This window comes from Rutilus rutilus (genome assembly GCF_951802725.1).
Source record: "Rutilus rutilus genome assembly, chromosome: 15".
NCBI lineage: Eukaryota > Metazoa > Chordata > Actinopteri > Cypriniformes > Leuciscidae > Rutilus > Rutilus rutilus.
In genome coordinates, this window is record NC_140220.1 from 20,204,802 (window position 1) to 20,226,490 (window position 21,689).

General features: G+C 35.3%; 2 protein-coding genes across 2 annotated transcripts; one reads left to right on the forward strand and one right to left on the reverse strand.

Moving 5' to 3' along the window:
- The first annotated feature begins 2,996 nt into the window (after nt 1-2,996).
- Nucleotides 2,997-9,834, forward strand: rd3 (retinal degeneration 3, GUCY2D regulator). The gene is made up of 3 exons (XM_084432477.1): nt 2,997-3,247; nt 6,259-6,589; nt 8,677-9,834. The coding sequence occupies exons 2-3, from the start codon at nt 6,303-6,305 to the stop codon at nt 9,041-9,043; spliced, it is 654 nt and encodes a 217-aa protein (XP_084288603.1). The 5' UTR covers nt 2,997-3,247; nt 6,259-6,302; the 3' UTR covers nt 9,044-9,834.
- Nucleotides 9,835-10,838: 1,004 nt separating this feature from the next.
- Nucleotides 10,839-14,203, reverse strand: LOC311305031 (uncharacterized protein). The gene is made up of 7 exons (XM_084432478.1): nt 13,961-14,203; nt 13,646-13,700; nt 13,413-13,565; nt 13,138-13,196; nt 12,762-12,851; nt 12,550-12,642; nt 10,839-11,565 (listed from the first exon to the last, which is right to left on the reverse strand). The coding sequence occupies exons 1-7, from the start codon at nt 13,961-13,963 to the stop codon at nt 11,515-11,517; spliced, it is 504 nt and encodes a 167-aa protein (XP_084288604.1). The 5' UTR covers nt 13,964-14,203; the 3' UTR covers nt 10,839-11,514.
- Between the last annotated feature and the right edge of the window lie 7,486 nt (nt 14,204-21,689).

The following is a 21,689-nucleotide window of genomic DNA, read 5'->3' on the forward strand; positions in this document are numbered from 1 at the left end:
TGACTTTCAGATCTTGACATAAGAGTAAAGTAGACGCAGCAGGTCACTTTGTTGCTATTTGATACAGGCACTTGATACGTCTGAATCATCATAGTCACACTCACACCGAACATGTGATGTGACTCCTCCTGTCTGTGTTCCTCTTCTGGGGAAATTCCCTGAAAGCACTCTTCCGTAGTGAGATATGTTGACGCACACGCGTATAGAAATGTTCCCAGTAACAAGTGGTTCAGTTTGATCACTAACTGGCAGTTTGCAGTGAGAAAATCTTTAATGATGTCAAATAATTAATCAGTTTTTGCGCTCTCTCTCTCTCTGACTGAAAGCTGTTACTGGTTACCTTATCATAAGGCAATTTTTTTTTTCAATTAGATTTAACAGGACAACCAAACATTTTTGCACGTTTATATATATATATATATATTTTTTTTTATATAATTTTTTTTTACATGACAGTACATGCACTTTTACAGTAAATATTGTTAAAATTATAATAATTATAATAAGGCACCTTATAATTTGCATTTACAAACTGTAAAAGTGTGTCCCTAGAAGTCCCTGTGTCTGACGTCCTGTGTCACTCCACAACATATTGATCTATTGTCTCACTTAAAAACATACAGTAGCCTATAAAGGTCTGGAACCACAAGCAGCAACTGATGTGGTAATAACAGTGGTCAAAGTCTCCCTCTAGTGGTGAGAAAGTAAAAAAATAAAAATAATAATAATTTAAAACATTTCTCATGTGGGCTTTGCTGTAATGACAGGTAATCCTACGGTTAAACGTTATAACAGTATAAGCACTTTAAGAGGTAGTAAATTGTAAAGGGAAGACGGGGAAGCTTTTATGAATAAACACTATGAATAAATTATATTAAGGGTATTTGATTAGAAAGCTCACTGCAAATTTACTTTGCTGAGAGATAAACTGTCAGTCATTTAGAAGGGAGAGGTAATTTGAAGTTGTGATATGAGAACTATTGATTTAGTGAAGGGTCTGAGGTTGGAAACAGGAAATGAATCAATAACAAAACCCAGACTGGAGTTAGTCTTTGTCTTATTTGAAAATTATGTGAATTGAGCAAGGCCTTACATGCTGTTTATCCGAATACAACCATGATTCGGCTTGTGCAGGCAGAAACATTGCTTTTAAATAACGGCTCAAAGTAGTTTTCATATTGAACAGTATACTGTTACTTTCGAAATTACTAACAAACTAAGCGACATAATCCACCGTTGAGTCTCTGAGCAACACAGTATTTCGTTTCCGAACGAATTGTTTGAGTGACTGATTATGATTTATAGAGTCACTTAATTGTCGCCACCTACTGGCGTAACGGTGTAACCTGCAGAAAAGGTCACTAAAAATTCCCACTGAAAAGCTGATGGAGCCAACCAAATTGGTTATGAATGCATGAGATATTTGCAGACATAATGGACCATTGGCATGCTGTGTGAGCGTACAGTGTTTGAGCATAGGCTAAGCATGTCATGGTTTTACTGCTAAGCTGAGACATCTGCTTGGATTAAACTCTTTCCATCTGTTCCACTACCGAGCTGATAGTTCACTGAAAACACGTCTGTGCCAATATCTGTTATATGGTGGAAAACACATTAGAAATACCAACATATCATATACTAATGACCACTGATAATAACAAATAAAATAGCACCATATTGAAAATCTGGGACTTTTTATTTTATTATTATTATTATTTAAACCTGAAAACATATATTTTTTTCGGATTTAAAAAATGTTGACAAAGAAAAGTTGTAAAATTGGTATGTAAAATTTATAAGAAATATAGGCTAACACCATTTTTAGGCCTCTAATGAAATAAGCAAAATCAGCTATCAGTGAATGTTCTAGTAAGGTTCTCAAGTTATGAACAAACATTCTTCCAGTAACTTTAATAGAATGTTCGTTCTGAGTTACTCAGTCTTTTATAATGTTCTCAAAAGTTAGCAACAAATATATATGTATATATACATAGTTCATGAACGTTTGACAAATGTTTTGTTAAAATGACTAGCTTGTTTCCAAATGTTCATTCAAAAGTGTCATTCCCTTAATGTTTGTAAAATGATAAAACAGAGAACATTCAGGAAAAAAAAGAAAAAAAAGTTTAAAGTTTATAAAGAGATTGTGAAACTAATCCATATGAATTGAGTGGTTTAGTCCAACATTTTCTGAAGAGACACAATCGCTTCATATGATGACCAGATTGAATTTAGTCTTTTATTAACATATAAACATTGATTACCACACACATTAGTTGTAGTAAACGGAAGCTCAAGCATCTTTGCTTAATGTGTGAGAGCCAATGAGGTTCATTCTCGTGTTACGCAGCATGTTTGAGCTTCAGCAAGAACCAATGAGGTTGGTTCATGTGCGTCTGAAAGCAAATTCAGTTGAGGTTCTTCATTTATCAATGTTTATAAGTGAATAAAACCTAAAATTAAATCTGTTCAACATATAAAGCAACCAAGTCTCTTCAGAAAATTTGGAGTAAACCGCTCAATTCATATGGATTCGTTTTACGATCTTTTTATGAACTTTTTTAAGCATCAAAGAGGTAGTTGCTTAGACTGTCAATGGAGGAACACAAAGCTCTCAGATTTCATTAAAAAAAAATTGAACGAAAGTCTTACTGGTTTCGAATGACATGAGGGTGAGTAAACGATGACAGCATTTTAATTTGGGGGTGAACTATCCCCTTAGGCGACAACTCTTTTAGAACATATTTTTGTTAGCAGCATGTGAACTCTTGCTGGCTTGCATTCAGGCTCATAATTTTTTGGAACATTCTTAAATCATGCTGAATATCATGATCATCAGATTTTTAAAATTGCAGGTTTAATGTCATTTCTCACTAAGCTATAAAAACACTACAATGGTTCAGATGAGCTTGTTTACAGGAGGTTGGCTTTCTGTAAATGCTGATCACAATGAATAAAAAAAGAGAATAAAGCTTTTTAACAAGATTAGTCGTCTTAGTCACATGGGTTAGCCCACATACGCTCATAATCTGTTTATGCAGCGCATGACCCGTCCTCCCCCTCTCTTCTGCCCTCCCATCCCGTCTGCTGCCTTTCAGCTGATGATGCTTGTGGCAGAATAGGCTTTGGGAGCATCGCTATAGCAACCGAAAACATAAAGGCACTTCAGAGCAATCTCAAAGAGGAAATGTGACCTGGGCCATTGCACAACTACAAGCTCTACAAGACAACTGGATCACTTATCAAGGTAAGGAGAACGAGCAAATGGGAAATTAATAAAGAGGAGATAGCAAAAGAGAATGGCGGAGGAGTGGGTGGGTGGACAAAGAGAAAGAAAAACACAAGAGTAATGAATTCAACACGTTTTGAGATGACAAACTTTGCATTTTGAGAATCATTGGCAGTGATTTACAGTGATGTTACTGTTCTCAGGTGGACATTGATGATATTACTTTTAGTTTAGAAGCTTAAAATGTTTTTCATTTCAGCATTTAAGCCACAATAGTCTCTTTTTGATGGATCACATAATACATTTACTTATAAAATTACTGCTTTGATCAAATTGTCAGTGAGGATATGGCTATTGTCCCCACATTAATGTACCTGAAAGCTTTGGCATTCTCTAAAATTATAACTGTTTTGCACTTGTATTCTGATCTGGTCTTCTATTTGATGCAGGTTTACAGATGACATGGTTTTTACTTATCAAACAGTTTTGGTTACCATTGACTTCCATTGTATAGACAAAACACTGAGACATTTCTCAAAATATCTTCTTTTGTATTCCACAAAGAAATAAAGTCATACTGTTTTGAAAGGACGTGAGAGTGAGTAAATGATGACAGAATCTTCATTTCTGGGTGAACCACATGCTCTTGATTCCAAATGCTCATTATAACAGCACAGTAACCGCAAATGTGTCATTCAAATTAGTATTTGTAAAAAGAAACCGTACTTCTTTAGCAAAGTGGTTCTCAACTGAGGGGCCATGATCCACAAATGGTCTATAAAATAATAATAATAATTTTATGATGTTTAGATAAGATACATAAAAAAGATAATTGGAGTACGATTTACAAGAAAATACTATTTCAGTCTTTCTACTTCAAAATGTCACATTTAATGTAATGTGTTACTTGGCGTTTGTGGATTTGTTTGTGGAAAATGTGTTAGCTATTTCTGAGTGAAAATTATTTGAAAGTAAATGCAACTAATAGTAACAATAATAAGTAAGAATAGAAAGATATAGGTTTAAAAGGGAGGGAGAACATTCTTTGTATCTTTTGTTGTTGACGTCTCATTCTGTGCGTCTCATATTTTGGCCCATAATCACTCGGTAGAAGCTAGCCAAATTACCTAGAGCAACCTGTCCATGGTTATGTGACATGCCCTCATCCTAAGAGCTAAGAGCATGAAAACATTGAAATTCAAGGGACACTTGTTAAATGTTTTCTTGATCAAGTTTACCATTTTGCATGTAGTTTGATAAGGTAATATCAATCAAATTTTGAATTTAAGAACTTACGTTTACTTTTGTACAACAAATAGATATCTACCATGTTTGGTCACCACCTGATGTCTGGTCAAATCTGGGTCAGCGTCCTTTACAAATTCACATCAAATCAAATTCTGTGGATGAAAATTGGAAATTTGGAATGGTTGGAAATTTGTCCTATTGTGCTTGAGAATGGAAACATGCAGAGTTCAGGATTCTTCTCATTTTGTTCTTCTACAGTTTTCCATTCTCAACCACTTCAGGACAAATTTCAAGGTGAAATGAAAAAGAAAAGGCATTAGGTCTACAAAAACACAAATCCCAGAGTCCCACCATCTATTTTACACAAAACATTTCAACATTTTCAGTCAAAAATGACTGGCTTTTAAATTGCTTGTAAATCTCTCATTATCGCCAAACACTGGATTCAATCTTTTTGTCAACTTGTTTTCTTTCAATTAACACATATTTTGTATTTCTTTTTAGAACTGATTGATCGTAGGCCTCATTGATCTGATTTTTTTTTTTTTTTTTTTTTTTTTGGTGAATAAGCTTGAGTGAACTTTCACTCAAACACTGAGGTGCATAAGCTCAGATCAATGAAACCTCGGATCAACCAGTTCAAAACCTGTCCTAACTCAAATAAAAAAGTTGATAAAAAGATTGAATCCAATATTTGCCAGTAACAAAGCATAATGAGAGATTTATAATTTTGGTCACACTTTAGATTAGGATCCAATTCTCACTATATTTACCAGCTATTAACTACGACTTTTGCCTCAATAAACTCCTAATTACTACTTACTAATAGATAGTAAGGTAGTTAAGTGTTAGGTTTATGGACTAGTTTTGGCCACTATAGGCCCTCATTGTGTTTCATTTCAGTTCCCTGCCATTTTATCATGTGCTATTGTTCTCACCTGTGCCTCATTTCCTGTGAGTGTATTTAAGTTGCTCTGTTCCTCACTCAGTGTTGGGGCACTGAGACCAATGTTGACAAAGTAATGTTGAAACCAACCTCTCCAGTATTTTGGTAAAGCCCTCCTGTGATTGTTTTCTGGATTTATTTGCTCTGTTTGATTATCTGACTTTTTCCATTTTGTTGTTCTTATTTTTTCCCAATAAAGTTTTTTGATTTACCTTTTGGGAAATATCATTTACCCTTTGTTTGCAGACCCTCTTTTGATTTTTTTGTATTGACTCCTTGGAACATTTGGAGGTTCTGTTCTGGTATTACTTTCTGAACTGATTAAATGAGATATTAAGTGTATTCCATGACTGCGTTCTCGTTTCTGCAACTGGGTCCTCTACCTTCTCCTTCATTCAACCCTCACAGCTTTGTTCTACTTGGTTCTTACAGTTAAGTTTATGTAGTGGTATATTAAGGGATGTAGAATATTGTCATACATAAGACATTAATATGTACTTTAGATATACTAATAAACAGCCAATATCCTAACAATATGCATGCTAATAAGCAATTACTTTGTGAGAATTGGACCCTAAATTAAAGTGTTACCGCAATTATTATATATTTTTTTCGTAGGCCAGGCTAGTTTTGAACTGGAACATCAAAAGTGTAACACAGTACTAAAATTGTGAGCAAAGTCTGTATACGTTTTTTTAGTTCAATGCAATAACATTAACCAGCATTTTCAGGGGAAAAGGAAAATTGTCTCTGGGTCAAAATAACCAGAACACAATTCAAGGGTAAATTACTCTTGTTTTATGCAACCAGGTAAACTTTTACTGCACCCCTACAGGTAACAGTAAAAGTGAGCAGCAGAGGGCCGGTGACCGAGCGAGCATGTCGTGGTTCAGCTGGAACGAGCCGTACAATCGGAGCCCGCGGCGTGAGCCGTCTGAAGTAGTTGTGGACACGCTGATGCTGGAACTGAGCTGGCAGATGAAGGAGGCCGAGAGGCTGCAGCGGGAGCGAGACAATGAATACCGGAGGCTGAAGAGCGGCGTGGACTACAGCTGGCTCATGAGCGCCCCACGCACCTCATACGACATCAGCCAAGGAGAGAAACTGGGCCTGGAAGACCTGTGTAGCAAAGTACCACCAGCATACTGCGGACCTGCAATACAAAGGTGAGACAGATGGGTTAAACGCTCCATATTACACCTTTTGTTTTCAACATGAGGATGTTCGTCATTGCAGGTTCAGGGGAGGTTGATCTGGGTAATTAGTTTACTAAGAGCCGTCTTTGTGATGTCTCTTCTAGGAAGTGCACAAAGACTGCTATGCTTTTTTTCTATAGGTGAGCTAAGCTCTAACCTGCTGAAGTGATAATTGTAAATCACACACAGGCCTCACAGGATACACACCTTGACAGATTCAGATAAGCCCCAACTGACGCTGTTCCTTTCTGTTGGGGTGGCAACAGCATGGCAATGCATTTTTTGTTTAGCCCCCTTCACTTACAAACAAAATTCTGTCATCATTTCCTTTGTCGCTCCAAACCTTTATGACGTTCTTTCTTCTGTGGAACATAAGATATTTTGAGATTTATGTTTTTTTGTCCATACAATGGAAGTCCATTGTAACCAAAGTGGTTCAGTTACCAACATTCTTCAAAATATATTTGTTTTCTGCGGAGGAAGAAAGGTCATACAGGTTTTGAACGACAAACCCTTCAAAGCTCCATAAGGTAACAAAACATGCTTTATTTTATTCTTCTGTAATTGTTACTCTAATATCAGGAGAGTTTTATATTATTGCGACAGGGTTAGATATACTGTAGATCTGGGTCACTAAAGACCCGACTATGTAATAATGATTGGAGAAACATTCAAGCATTTAAGGGTTAAAAAGGACAAAAAGCATTGTGAAAGCACCATCTGAATTGTGCGCTTCATTCCAAATCTTCTTTACAGTTATTGAACCAAACTGAATCAACACTGAACTGATTTCATCTGAATAATGACTGTTTATTATTGTCTTTTCAGAGCTGCTTTACAGCAGAATTGAATTATTCAATGATGCATCATTCAATGCATCGATTCATTATATCCTGTTTATCACTGTAAAGCTGTGAAAAAGTCTTGTATAAAATGCTATATAAATAAAAGTGACTTGACTGACTGTTCCTCTCAGAAAATTATTGCATGGCTTTAGAAGGTTTGGACTACTTTCATGGTGAATTTTTGTGAGTAGTTTTTGGAGTTTGACAGCATGTGATCACTGAACTGTAGTGTAGTGTGCAAATAAATGCATACAGGTTTGGAACAACGTAAGGTTGAGTAAATATTGACAGAATTTTCAGTTTCAAGCAAACTGTCCTTGAAATCCTTTAAGTTATTCCTACAACTTTGTCAGAGAATACTGTTTTTTGAAGAAGCGTAGAAGGATGATCTAGTCATGTGAGAGTTTTTAGAAGACTGTAATGATTAATGAAAGAATGAGAAGGAAGATTAAGAAAACACTGATTCATCGATTTAGTTGGAGAGAAGAACCTTACTTGGAAACCTATTTTAAGACTCCCAAAGAACCCCTTAGTCTGTGGAGCAGGAGAGCGCAGGTCTTGAGAGGCAGTGTTTACTCTAAGTCAAGGGCTTTTGTTCTGCTCCCATTGGGACCACAGGTGACAATTAACATGGGCAAGATAGGCTGATGCTTTGTGCTGTGTAATATGACCAGTGGAGATGTCACACACACACATACACACACTCTTCTAACATTGGGATCATATGGAAGCTCTTTAATTGTGACTTTATTATACCTCACACTTGTGACTTTACCTTATCTTTAAATATTGCATTTATGAGTGCCTCATAATGTCCCTTTATATATTGCAATTGTGACTTTATATTGCCAGTATACTGTTTATCCAATTGCAATCTCTCAACATGACTTTAAATCTCGCAGCTTTTTGTCTTCCAATTGCAACTTTATATCTATCAATGTTTGCAATTTCATTATGGAGTTATTTATTATTTATCTTAATTCTTAATTCTAAATCTTGGTGTATTACGCTCACAAAAATAAGCAACAACATTTACTTCAGCACAGGTTACAAAGCACAGATTTTAGAAAGAGATGTTTAACAGCTTAGTTATAATAAATGCACTTTGTTGGACTGAGCATCATGGTTAGTAATACTACACATCTTGAAATAAACGTTTTCAATGACATAAGCTCCTTGGACAAAACTGTTAAAACCTTCCTCTTTTCGCAGGTTTCGGCAGGTGTTGATGGAGAATGAACCTGAGGTGCAAGAGGTTTCCGGACTCTTCCGTTCTGTGCTTGTGGAAACACTTGAGCGTGTTCATGAGGAGCAGGAGGCTCAGCGTCTGACCCACCAGTGGAACAACAGACGCTCCATAAGCCTGTCGCTGATGAACTTCAAGTCTCGCGTGCGGATCAACCCTTTTGGCAGCACCTTGGGACTGAAATCAAGCAGTTACGGCTCAGAGGAAGATGGCATGGACGTCAAGACTGTGTGTGAGGATGTCGAGAAGGGCCTTAGCCTGACAGCGGAGAAAGCGCAGCGCGTGTGGAGCATGCCAGAGATCCGGCACAAGGGAATCAATGGTAAAGCTTGAGTGGGATTCAGCGGGATCTGGTCCAAATCAACGACTGGCTGATATTCCCAGCATCACCTTCACTTTCAGTGTGTTTATATTACGAGGTCTAAGCATGGAGGCAAGAGGCTTGTTCACGTTGGGAAATAAAACTGAAGTCTTATAAGCAAAGCATCACAAATCAATAAATCTTACAAGGATTACAGATCATAAACCCAGACTGTTTATTTTTGAATTTGTGCAGTAAATTCTTAAAATAGAATAAGAGATATCACTCACCATTAGATTAAATGATCTGAAATGATAAAAAATTTTCCCTTGAAAAAGTTTTTGTATGACCTTTGTTTCACATTTATTTATATATATATATTCCAGTGCAGGTCTACTTTTTAGTAACATCGTCCCCTTTTTCAAACCAAGTGGGCCTGTAAGTGTGCGAAAACATTCAGATACTTGTGATAGATTATTTCTTGTTGTCTTACAATATGTGTGCAATTGAGTAAGTAATGAGGTGTTAGCAAGACATCTAAATTTGAGTCACAGTACAATCAGTGTAACTGTTTAATTTAGGATGTTGCGCTATAAAACAATACGTTTTCATTTTATTGTGCTGAAAAAAATAAAGAGCTTATGATTCTGCGATACAGTGACGATACCCTACATTTTTAACAAATGCCTCTATTGTATTTTTTGATTATTGTAAAAGACAATTATACCTTTCACGTTCTTTCTATAGAGTAAAAGACCAACCTTTCCTTGCTCAAAGAATGATGTTGCACATTAGTTAATGTCTATCATGCTGGTGTACTTCTAAAAGTAAAAAAAATAAAGTTAGATATATATAATTTAAAATGGACAGGTTTTCTCTTCTGACCCAAAAAAATATTGATGACACATAGGCATATCCAAATGTTGCCAAATAAAATGCTCTCTCTTTGACTAACAATAACAAGGACCTAAAGACGTTTGGTTACATAAAAAAAGGGCCTTCTAATTTGTCCCACCCCAATGCCCTGTTTCAATAGCAAATATATTAGCAATTAAACAGTAGCCTGAAGAACATTTTAAGGAATTTCGTGAGGTTTTAAAATGCATTGTTATGGGAGCTGTCAATTAGAGGAACTGGTAATACTTTATTGTGATGCTCCCCCAAAAGGCATTCTACCCTAACCTTCTACTAATACTCTGAGTTTGTAGACATGTAGGTGCAACGTTACTTATAATCAACAGAATATCTAAAGGGAACCATCAAAATAACAGTGTAACTGCAGAACTGAACTCCAAACTTCCTCAAATATCTTCAGGAATGTGTGCCCCAAACATGACAATAGTGAGAAAATGCTATGCATTATAAACTAAATACCTATACTATAACTGATGAATATAACATTATAGCTAAAGTCTGCATAAATAATGAGCTTGTCTGTTGACAAAGAAATGTGTGTAACAGAGTGCTGGGATGCTGATTGATGTGTATTAATTCATGCAGCAACAAAGCCTGTGGCAAATAAATGTATCTTCAAACACTTCCTCAGCTATAAAAGGTAACACTTTATTTTACAGTGTCCTTGTTACATATACTTACCACAGTAATAACAGTAACTTATGCATACTTACATGCAACTAAATCCTAATCCTATCCTTACACTATAGTAAGTACATGTAGTTGCTTAATATTACTCAGTACTTAAATATATAATTACACTGTAACAATGACACCTTAAAATAAAGTGTAACCCAATAAAACTACTGGAAACTATGCCAATCTAATGCTGATGATGTATGTGCATCAACACCTTTTTGAGAGACTATAAAATAAAGGACACAATTTATTTAGCAATAACCTATTGTCATGAGTACGATCAGATGCACATGATTCACAATGGCAGATCAGAAGCTGTTCTCAATACCCGCTGGTGGCGCCTTTGCATTCGGCGGATCACCACAGTGAATGCACAGATTATCAGAGGATAACAAGGGAAACACCATTGGAACAACACCATTACAATGATGTTTCAAATTAAAAATAATTTTTAAAGGGTGAAGCTTCACTTTGAGACATATTATACAACCTTCATTTCCCTGGTGAATCAGGCCAAACTGTTCATATATCAATCACATAACATCTTTCTGCATCTCTCAGAACATTTCCTTACTGATTCAATTATTATTTACTTGAGCTTTGCATTTAAAAATGAGAATACAAGAATACTTATTTTTTTATACAATTTCAGTAACATATAACAATGTCACACCCAAGCTACAGTTCTCATAGGGTACAGTTTATCAGACACATAACATAAGTACTGCAGGACACAGCCTGGAATTAAAAAAGGACAACAATTATCTACAAGAAGAATTTATGGAAATGAATTGTCAATGTATAACATCAGGCAACAACATTAATAGTTGAAGATGGTCTGTCCCTGAGTGGTGGTCAGGTGAATAAAAAAAAAAAAAAACTGGTTCTGTAGTTCCAGGCCTGGACTGAATCAGAAGGTGGAGTTTAAGAACTCCAGCAGTTCAGCTCTGTTTTTGTCCCTCTGTTTTAAAGGAAAGAAACAGCTGGATGACAGATCTGTGCACAACCGTTAACGTGGCTATAGTCCATCTGATTTACATTTGAATCAGAAATGAGAACAAAACCAGATAAAAGAAGCAGAGTAAATATATGCACACTTTTAATTAAGAGGCCATATTATGCCCTTTTACAAAGTCTTGATTTCGTTTTTAGGGTCTACAAGAATACAGTCAAACCAAAAATTCTTCAGACACCAGATATATATTTTTTTCTAGTGGGTGCAGGACACTATAGATCATGTATGTAAGTGAGGAGAGCAAAATAAAGTAAACTGTGACATATTATACCCAAAACTTCTTCATATAGTGGACTACCAGTAAAATTTATAAAAAAAATTGGGGACCAAATATTATTCAGACCATGTTTAAAGTGTTTTTCTTTAATTGCTAATGTGACCTTTACACCACACACTGAACAAAATTAAGCATTGTTTAGTAATTGGTTGACCTAAATTGGTATTATTCTAATTGTGTACTTAAAGAGATGACAGCTATTCAACCTAATTCATTTGTGAGACAGTCTAACAGAAGGATGGCCAAAACCAATGTAATATCAACTGATCTGATAACTCTGAGTTCTTGTCATATTTTATTACCATTTTCGAAAATATAGCGAATAAACTATGATAATGTGAGAAATTTTGAAGGTGTATGAATAAATTTTGGTCTGACTGTTGTTTTTCATGCTTGTAAACAGTGACGCTCTGTTTAGTTCATCTCTATGAAGCCCCTCCTTCCGAAAAGCGCAGTGTGCTCTGATTGGTCGGCTGGACAGCGTGTTGTGATTGGTCAACCGCTTTGAGCGTGTTTGGGAAATGTCACACCCCTTACCATAACCATAAGTTTTAAACACACAACTAAAACAACTCAGCCAGGCCTCTTAAAAATCTAATGTTTAAACATGCTTTTCTTTCATGGTGTGTAATATGCACAACAAAAAAACTCACCTGCTTGTCTTTCTTTGATTTTTTCACTTTCATTTTAATCTTTTTTCCTGATATCATACTGTACTTGCCACTTTTCTTCTTTTCCTTAAGATACTGGGGATGACAGAAATTCTGTTATATCACTTTTTTTTTAAATTACAGAAAAAAAGAAAAAGAAAAAAAAGACACATTGCTAAAATATGATGCCCAATATGAGGTTTTGAGTCGAGCACCTTTGAAATCTGAACTGGTCCAGAGCTGTCGTCCTGCTCTTTGTGTCCCTTTTCCTTCTTTCGCTTGCGTATCTTCTCTTTTCTTCCTTTCTAAAAAATAAATAAAAATAAAATAATAATAATATTTTGAAACTTGACAGTCCTTGGTCAGTGGTCACTAACTGATATTGTATGTCAAGCTGCATAAATATTACATTAAAATGCTTGCTTTTGTGTTCCAAAAAAAAAAAAAAAAAAAAAAAAAACAGTATACAGGTTTGTAACAACGAGGATGAATAAATGATAATAAATAATTACAGAATTTTATCATTTGTGAGAACTGTCCTTTAATACTGGCTCTTGACCGAAGTACACAAATGTACAGATTCAACCATACCTTTTTGCCATGTCTCTCTTTTCCTTTCTTTGAAGATTTGCTTTGCTTTTTGCAAGAATCTGGCAGCAGAAGCACAAAACACATTGACATTTCTTGCATCTCATGATCTGCCACATCATAAATCTTTATTTATCAATTGAAATGGTTTCCTCTTTCCTGTTAATGAAGTATGTGAAGTTTTACACCTGCAAAAATTCTCTTTAAGGACTATACACTTTGGAGTGAAGCAAGACTTGTAGTAATTTTATTAATATAGCATTCTGAATTTAACTTACCTGAGTTACTGGAGCTGGAGTTACTATGTGATGATGAACTGCTGGAAGAAGAGCGTGAAGAAGAGGATGATGACGAAGAGGAGGAAGAAGATGAACTGGAAGATGATGAGGACGACCTACTTCGGCTCCTTGCCCGCTTCCGGTTATCTCTTCCTGTTAATACATTTAAAACACTGTAAGCAAAATGATTTCTGCATGTTCGGCTAGTCAGGGTTAGTGATCCTGAGACTCACCTCTGCTGTGAGAACTACTCGACTCACTTCTCTCCCTGCGGTCCACTTTAGCAGACTGAAAAGAAACAAATAAAACATGATAATAAAACTGAACATCCAGATAATTTCAAATGTTCAAAACATGGACGGTGAATCGCAGGCATGACTAGAATTTACACAAGTTCTTCTCGCACAATAAACTAATCATTCTACAACCATTTACACTTTATCTATATTAATAGAGACAAAAGCTTGTGAACCTAAACCAGAAAATTACAGCTTTATCTGAAGATTAACGAGACTGTTGTCTTTAATGCAAGCGGTTCAACAGTTTACCATGTTTATGTTAAACTATCCTCAAAATGCGGTCCTTCCGCCCACAACAAAAATCAGGAAAATCAGAGGAATAGCACAATATGAATATAATCCGTGCTTAAAATAAACTGCGGAGCATTTAAATGCCTGTTTTTCATGTCTGTGATCAGTACGTGAGTATCAATAAGATAAACACAACTGCGCGGCCATCTTATTTTACGTCATACAAACTAAATTATCCGGGTACTGCTTTGCAGCGCAGGCGCGCGACCCACACGAGCATACAATTAAATAGTCGTTGTACTGTAGTATATTTACTATTCATTTGCTAATAAAGTTTCTTTACATCATTATTCATTCATAAACGTTTTGTCCAGTCCGGTTTAGAAGCGGCACGAAGACGACGTTATCAGGTGATAACTGTTACTTTTCTAAGCGCTGACAGCAGGCATCGCTGCCATATTGGTCCGGGCAACTTGCCATAACTCTCATTCGTGTACTGAAGTAAAAATCCCTGGCTATTTTGACACCTCAGTGTCTATATATATATATATATGTGTGTCTATGATTACAGTCATTATTGATCATTAAATGACAATTTAACAAACAATAATATGTAGGCTATATGGCTCTAGCAGAATTTAAATTTTGTTGGGGAATATATTAAAACGAGTAGTTTTAGTAAAAAAAAAAAAAAAAAAAAAAAAAAAACCTTTTTTATGAGGCAAAACACATCCTGACATTTAAATGCGATTTGATGGAGGATTCGGCTTTCTGGGCTGTCACGAACATTTCATCTGGATAAAATGTGCCGCTTTTTGACATAATGAGGACATATGGAGGGATCAGTAACTGCCCATAGGTACTGCCAGACAAGATATGCTACCAATGTTCACATCTCTTTTATTGAAACGCTACTACATTTTAATAAACAGTTTCTTCTGATAAGATACGTACACTACATGTTGTGTCTTATTCTTAAGAAAGCATAAAAGTCAAGCCAGAAAGCATGACAGCATAACTCTCCCTTATCTGTTTGTAACCCAATAGTGTCAAGCTAATTTTTTTCTTTGCTTATATCTAAATTAACTGGACCATTTGTTTATAGATTAAGTAATTCATATTTCATTGTTTTTTAATATAATACAATAGATAAAAATGCATAATTAAATAGGAGGGTATGTTTCTTCTGCCATACATATCTTTTCCGACAGGGGCCGCCATAGAGTAAATGAAACTAAATTGTTGCCACCCCCATACTGTCTCTAAAAAGAACATTATTGCAGTTTGTTAGTTTTTCAGGATATATAGTTTTAAATACTTCATATATCATTGCATAACGGGTTGTTACTGATCACAATAATAAACAACAGTAATTGTTGCAAGAAAGTTGAAGGATCTCTCTTTCGGTTGTTGACTAATAGAGTGCTGTAGTGTACTTTTTGTAGGTCAACCTGGAAGTTAGCCTCACCCTGGTTAGTCTCAGACGTCACATCCAAGGACCAAGCCACAGAGAAACTGGTAGCCAGGCAAAAGATAATTGACCAATCTTAAGTGGCGACGTCACTATATGCATTCTACCAGCATGGTTCGGCACAGTCGGTTAGACAAACATGTATGGAAGGCGAACGGGCCGGGCCTAAAGTCTTTAAACCAAGTCTTTAAATATTGACCGTGTCAACACGCACTGTTTGTCCGCGTTAACGCGGCATTTTTTTACGTGTTTCTTTTTTTTCTGTAGACGCGTGTCTGGTCGTGTTAAGGCATCAGTTGTCATTGCGTTACTCTAATACGTGTAAAGACGCAGTTTTACCATGTTAAGACGACCAATTTGAACGTGTTTCTCAACGCGCACATTCTGGCCATGTTCGAACTTGTAATATTTTTTTAAAGCAGACTTACTTTTAGATTTAACCACATTGTGGCCTTGTTTTACTGATATCTTAACTGCTAGAGTAAATTAATAAATGTAACATTGTAAATCAAGTAAATGCTATATTCCATATTATACATTATAATTTATTTATATGGGTTCTTAAATGTTTAAGTTATTGGCCTATCATTTTCACAAGTATATAACTTACACAGCATATAGGCTATATTTTTAACTGAACACACACACACACACACACACACAGAACTTTATTCACTTTGTAATTTGGTGTTCAACCCAAAACCTTTTATTATCCTCTTTTTTTTTTCAGAGCTGTTGTGTAAACAAATGAAAATAAAAGTCAAATAAGACAGCAGGTTAAACTATGTCCTCAGAACAAGAGTAAAGTGTCTGTTTTATCAGTAAAAGCCAATAGCCAACTGGATAGAAACACACTTCTTAAAATTATTTTTCACTTTGTGAATCACAAGTGGTGATAAATGTTTTTAAAGTCTATAAATTGTAACTATTTTAAACACAAATGGAGACATGAGTTCTGCTATGAGCCTAGTTTGTTTGTGCTGTTCTGTCTCTGTGTTGTTTACAGGCCTAAACATCGTCTTGGATGCTGCAGGCTGATGAGTGCTATAATGAAATTAGTAGCCTACATTATATTTCAAATATGTAATATGTAATATTACAGGCTCGACATTTACGCTTGTCCAGGACAAGTGGATTTTTTGAAGGGGCAAGTGAAAGAGAATTTTACTTGCCTGACCGGACAAATAGCCTGATTAAAGGTGCTGTATGTAGTTTTCAGCGACCTCTAGCGGTGATGTTTCAGATTGCAACCAATAAGTTTACAAGCGCGTGCTCTTGCGCGTGCTCGAATTTATGAGCGAGCACTGTGGGTACCTTCAGACTGAGACGCAACACACCGGAAAAAGCATCACACAGCATGCTGGAAACTAAGGTAAATTCCCACTGCAACTTTACAATAATAGACTACTTTTATCAGCTTGACGTTGAACTAATGCTCCATGCTCGATAAGTATGGAACCCTATCAACCGTGCTGAATTTTGCCACTGCAAGCACCACTTCACATTTTCTTCAGGAAATGTACATTCTAGGTTTGTGGATAAGGTTTCTCCATGATTCAAATGCCCTGCCGATGTTGAGCCGTGTTTTTTCACCCGAAGTTCATGCGATTTACGTCTGGCCTTATGAGCTTCAGCAAGAAGCAACTTATGACATGTCTGATGATAACACTAAGAAACGACCTGCTCCCAGCACAACACAGACTCCAACACAAACTCCACATATTAATATGTGGAGTTTGTGTTGGAGTCTGTGTTGTGCTGGGAGCAGGTCGTTTCTTAGTGTTATCATCAGACATGTCATAAGTTGCATAAGTCATAAGTCCATGTCATAAGTTGCAGTGTCGTCGCTGTTGAGTGCAAAGTCAGTAGGCTAGACGAGTCACTGGATTTCGCGGTAAATCCGACCCGGCACCTTCACATAAAAATATGAATAGGCCTACTTGCTTTCCGAGGTAATAGCAAAACCCGCAAAGTGGATCAATGTGAGATTACAACACCTTCACACACAGGCAATAAAAAAAGTATTCATTTTAGTAGAAAAGTTACATACAGCACCTTTAAAACATCAATAACAAAAAATTACTATTCTGCATTAATTTAGTGTAAGTGGCGACTGATAGTGAATACAATAGCCTAATATAGTAGGCTATATAATGTAGGCTACTGACGATAACAAGGTTCTGCATGCCTAATTTGGAAACAAATTAAACATTCAAAATGTTTTCATTACCGAATGATTCAGTGTTTTGAACGAATCAGTTGAGTCAAAGATTCAATGAATTCCTATTAAAATGTTAGTTGACCCAAAATGAAAATTCTGTCAGTAATTACTCACCCTCATGTTGTTCCAACCCCGTAAGACCTTCGTTCATCTTCTGAACACAAATTCCGAAGATGAACGAAGGTCTTACGGGGTTGGAACTACATGAGGGTGAGTAATTACAGAATTTTCATTTTTGGGTGAACTGACCCTTTAATTTACAACCGCCTCATCCGTGAATAAATCAGCCGTTTGAATGAATCGTTTGAATAAATGACTCAATGACTCACTCATTAAGACGGTCGCCTGCCGCTTCCTACTGGCGGTTTATAAATATTATTTCTATGTACAAATAATATTTCTTATTTGTATATTCAAAAAATATTTCAAATAATCTCATTGCATTATTTAATGCAGTTTAATTTGATTGGTAACAGCCCTTTAGCATCTTATTATTCTATTTTAATTTATTGGTCCAATTTAAGAATTTTAAATGAAAGATGAAGCAAACGATTAGGGAAAAATGCCCTTTATAAAGGTTAAAATATCATAAATATGCAGATTTATATATGTTAAAGCTGACTGAACTGATGAGAATACTGATTCGGAATAAATTATATTTACAACACACACAAAAAAAATCCAGTTGTGAATGACCGACCGAAGGACAAATGAAAAGGCTTAAATGTTGAGCCCTGATATATATTTTTTATTATTATTCATTTATTTACCCATAAACCTGTCTTTAGGAAGCCATAAGTTACAGTGCAAGAATAACTTTGTGAAACCTTTGTGGGTGGTGGACAGGGTTTACATTAAGACAGGGAGTATGCCTTAATCTAGTTAATCGTGCATTTCTTTTCTTTTATTCCACAGCTGATGTGTGCAGTTTTTTATTGCTTGCATTAAAATAATTTTCTCTTGTTTTGTTTTTTAATTGCAGTCTTTTTCTTCTGCCATTCATTCTTATCAGCTCCATGCAATCTTAAGCTTTTCTTGGTTCAGCTGCACACATTCTGAAAAGGTTTTGTGGCAGTTTGCTAAAATAAAAGAGCTTTTCTAAAAGCCATCGTTTAAGCTGTTGACTTTTCTATGAAAGAACGTTAAACGAACAACTTAAAAAGGCATGACAAATCATGACATATAACTCACAATGTACCAATGCATTATCCCTCATGAACAAATATAACGTCTGATGTTTGCATACATGCATACCAGTATACCATTATGACATCGTTCATGAATAAAAAATGACGTCTGATGTTTGTATACATAATACCAACGTACCATCACGTCACATATGAAAATATAGTCTCAAATACAACAATTTCATTGGCTGCCTGTGCGTGTTGACGCGATCAAAATTCACGCGTTTCGTTTAAAGACTTTTGACCCCGATCGCCTGCCATAAACATGCTGAGATTTCCGGGCCGAGAATGGTTTTTTATCGTGCCGTGCCGAAACCAAGCTCAAGTGGAAACATAACTGTAACCGTTCCTTACCATTGTTAGAACCGTTCAGTGGCTAAAGATGCCGTAACGCCAAACCCTCTGATGGAAGAAGCAAGCCGTCATGTTTACAACTGTGACAATGAATGTTTATCAGGATCAACTAAACTCTGGATTTTCAAAAGTATGTAAAGTTTGCAGCATAGATTCTTTCAAATGCATACAAGAGTTTTCAACACTGTCTGTTATTATAAGGATAGCGACGTTACATTGTCACGGCCCTAAACATGATGCGGAACAAAGCTAACTGTGATTGGTTGAAATTCTGCCGTCGGTCTAAAGGTCTGGCTACACGAGACTACACACCCTGAGGGTTGTTCCATAAAACAAGATTAGAATACAAGCCAGGGTTATTTTGGTTAGTCAGACTTATTGTCGGTTGATTCTGTTTCATAAAGCAAACTTAAAATAGTTTGAACTCAGTTTCTCTGGCAACTTATGCTGGGAAACTAGCCTGGTCCAGGGCAGGCTGACTGTCAGGCTAAGCCTCAGTTGTTATACAGATCCTCTAACACTGACCAATAAGAACACAATGACTGACACTCTCATACCATTATTTGACTTTATTAACCATTATCAGTCCAAAAATAAATATACAATAAAGAAAATCAACTTAAATAAGGCTACAATGATAAATGAGACAATATAGACCTACAAACGTGTTAAATTGTATATGAAATGTTTGTTAACGTTATATATATACTTTTTTTTTTTACATAAACAATTGATAGTATACAATATAATTTATAGTAGGTCTATAGTGTCTCATTTATCATTGTAGCATATATATATATATATATATATATATTATATACATAGACACAATATATATTATCCAGGTTTTGTTTTTGTTTTGTGCTCAAGATTTAATTAGATAGTTTTAAAGATTTATGAATACATTTCTCTCTGGTTTTATTTGGCAGCTGTAGTACATTTTTATGGTTATTAGAAGAACATTAGAACTTTACAATCTAAAATAAAATAAAAAAAGCTTATCAAAGCAGAAGTTAACATCACAAAATGTAAAATAAATAATTACAAAAGCACAGACTACATTTTAACTGGTAAGATGAATCTGAGCTTAGTAATTGGCTAAATAAGTTCTAATTCTAAATAAGGCACATCTAATGTCCAACAACAAATATTTTAGCATATATATATATATTATTATTATGTCTTTCAATTCAAACACATTTAACACAATTATACAAATAGTTATTTAGTTAATGTAGGCTAATATGTATTCCTTTATTTTATGTAATATTCTTTAATTTTAGAGTTGCACATATCTTTTCAAAATGTATACTTTTGCTCTTAATTTCACGTTATCCTCTCCATAATGCACTGTATAAACTAAATCTAACCAAACATTCTTGCTTTCTCCAAAAAAACAAGTATTGCTTTAAAAGCTGTAATTCTCAGCATTCTAAATAAGCATAAGTCATCTTTGTTAAGTAGCATAGGTCCTAAACCCAAAACTATATTTTGTATCTTTATTATATTTGGTTTCTTAAAAAATTCTTACCTGAATTACTTCTGTTAATTTTTTTTATTATTATTTTAAGTATAAAATATATGAGTGTAATGAGCTATAAGTTCACTGCAACTTATCCTAAAGATAAATTATTATAATTAGAAGATATTTCTGGTGTTATAAAATATCGCATAGCCTATTAATTTTCCAAGCAAAATGTATGCCTATATATTGGTCAGAATTATTGCGCTCCTACTTGGCGCGCATGCGCTCAGCAGCGCTCGTTCAATGTGAAGTTTAGCAGCAAAATGGAAATATTTGCACGACTTTCTAAGATTTACAGATGGAGAATATTCCTGTGAAATGTAAGTTTTGCAAACACCATGTCTCAAAACGCATAAAACAGCACACAATATACGCTGTTTGATGGTGGATCGATTTGATCTATGATCGACCTCTAGGGCTGCTTAAGAAACACGTGCACACGCAGTTATCTAGACTAGATAAACCTGGATCAAATTAGTGGGATTGAGTGGTAACTTGAATTACCTTTTATGAAACCGCTTTAGCACCAACTTATTTGTTAGGTTTATTCAAGTCGGGTTTTGGAGTTTAATCCCCGCTTTTCTTAGCATCTTTTATGGAACAACCCTCTGGTTCCCTCGACAAAAACCCTGAAATGTTTTGGCCTACAAAAATATGTCACCCCTCTATTTTCAAAATTGCAAAACAAAACAAACAAATAAAAACATTCACAATGAAAGCATTAGGTCAAATACATCTCTAGTGATGATAAAAATTGGGTCTGTAAAAACAAAGCTTATTCAAAGGAAAATGAACTACTTCAATAAAAGGCACAGACAAGTAGTTATAGGCGTAAATAAAATAGTAGATGTCAACTGCATGTTTTTTTTTTTTTAAATAAACCTTGAGATTGGGCTGTTTAAGTAAATGTATAAAGAAAAGTGTATATCTGTTTACCATGCATAATGAAATATAGGCTATAATAGTTCTATTAGATGGAGTATAACATA

Coding starts and splice junctions, on each gene's coding strand:
- rd3 (XM_084432477.1), top strand. CDS start 6,303: ATGTCGTGGTTCAGCTGGAACGAGCCGTACAATCGGAGCCCGCGGCGT. Junction 6,590..8,676: donor TGCGGACCTGCAATACAAAG/GTGAGACAGATG, acceptor CTCTTTTCGCAG/GTTTCGGCAGGTGTTGATGG.
- LOC311305031 (XM_084432478.1), bottom strand. Junction 13,197..13,412: donor CTCCAGCTCCAGTAACTCAG/GTAAGTTAAATT, acceptor TTCTGCTGCCAG/ATTCTTGCAAAAAGCAAAGC. Junction 12,852..13,137: donor AAGAGAGACATGGCAAAAAG/GTATGGTTGAAT, acceptor TTTATTTTTTAG/AAAGGAAGAAAAGAGAAGAT.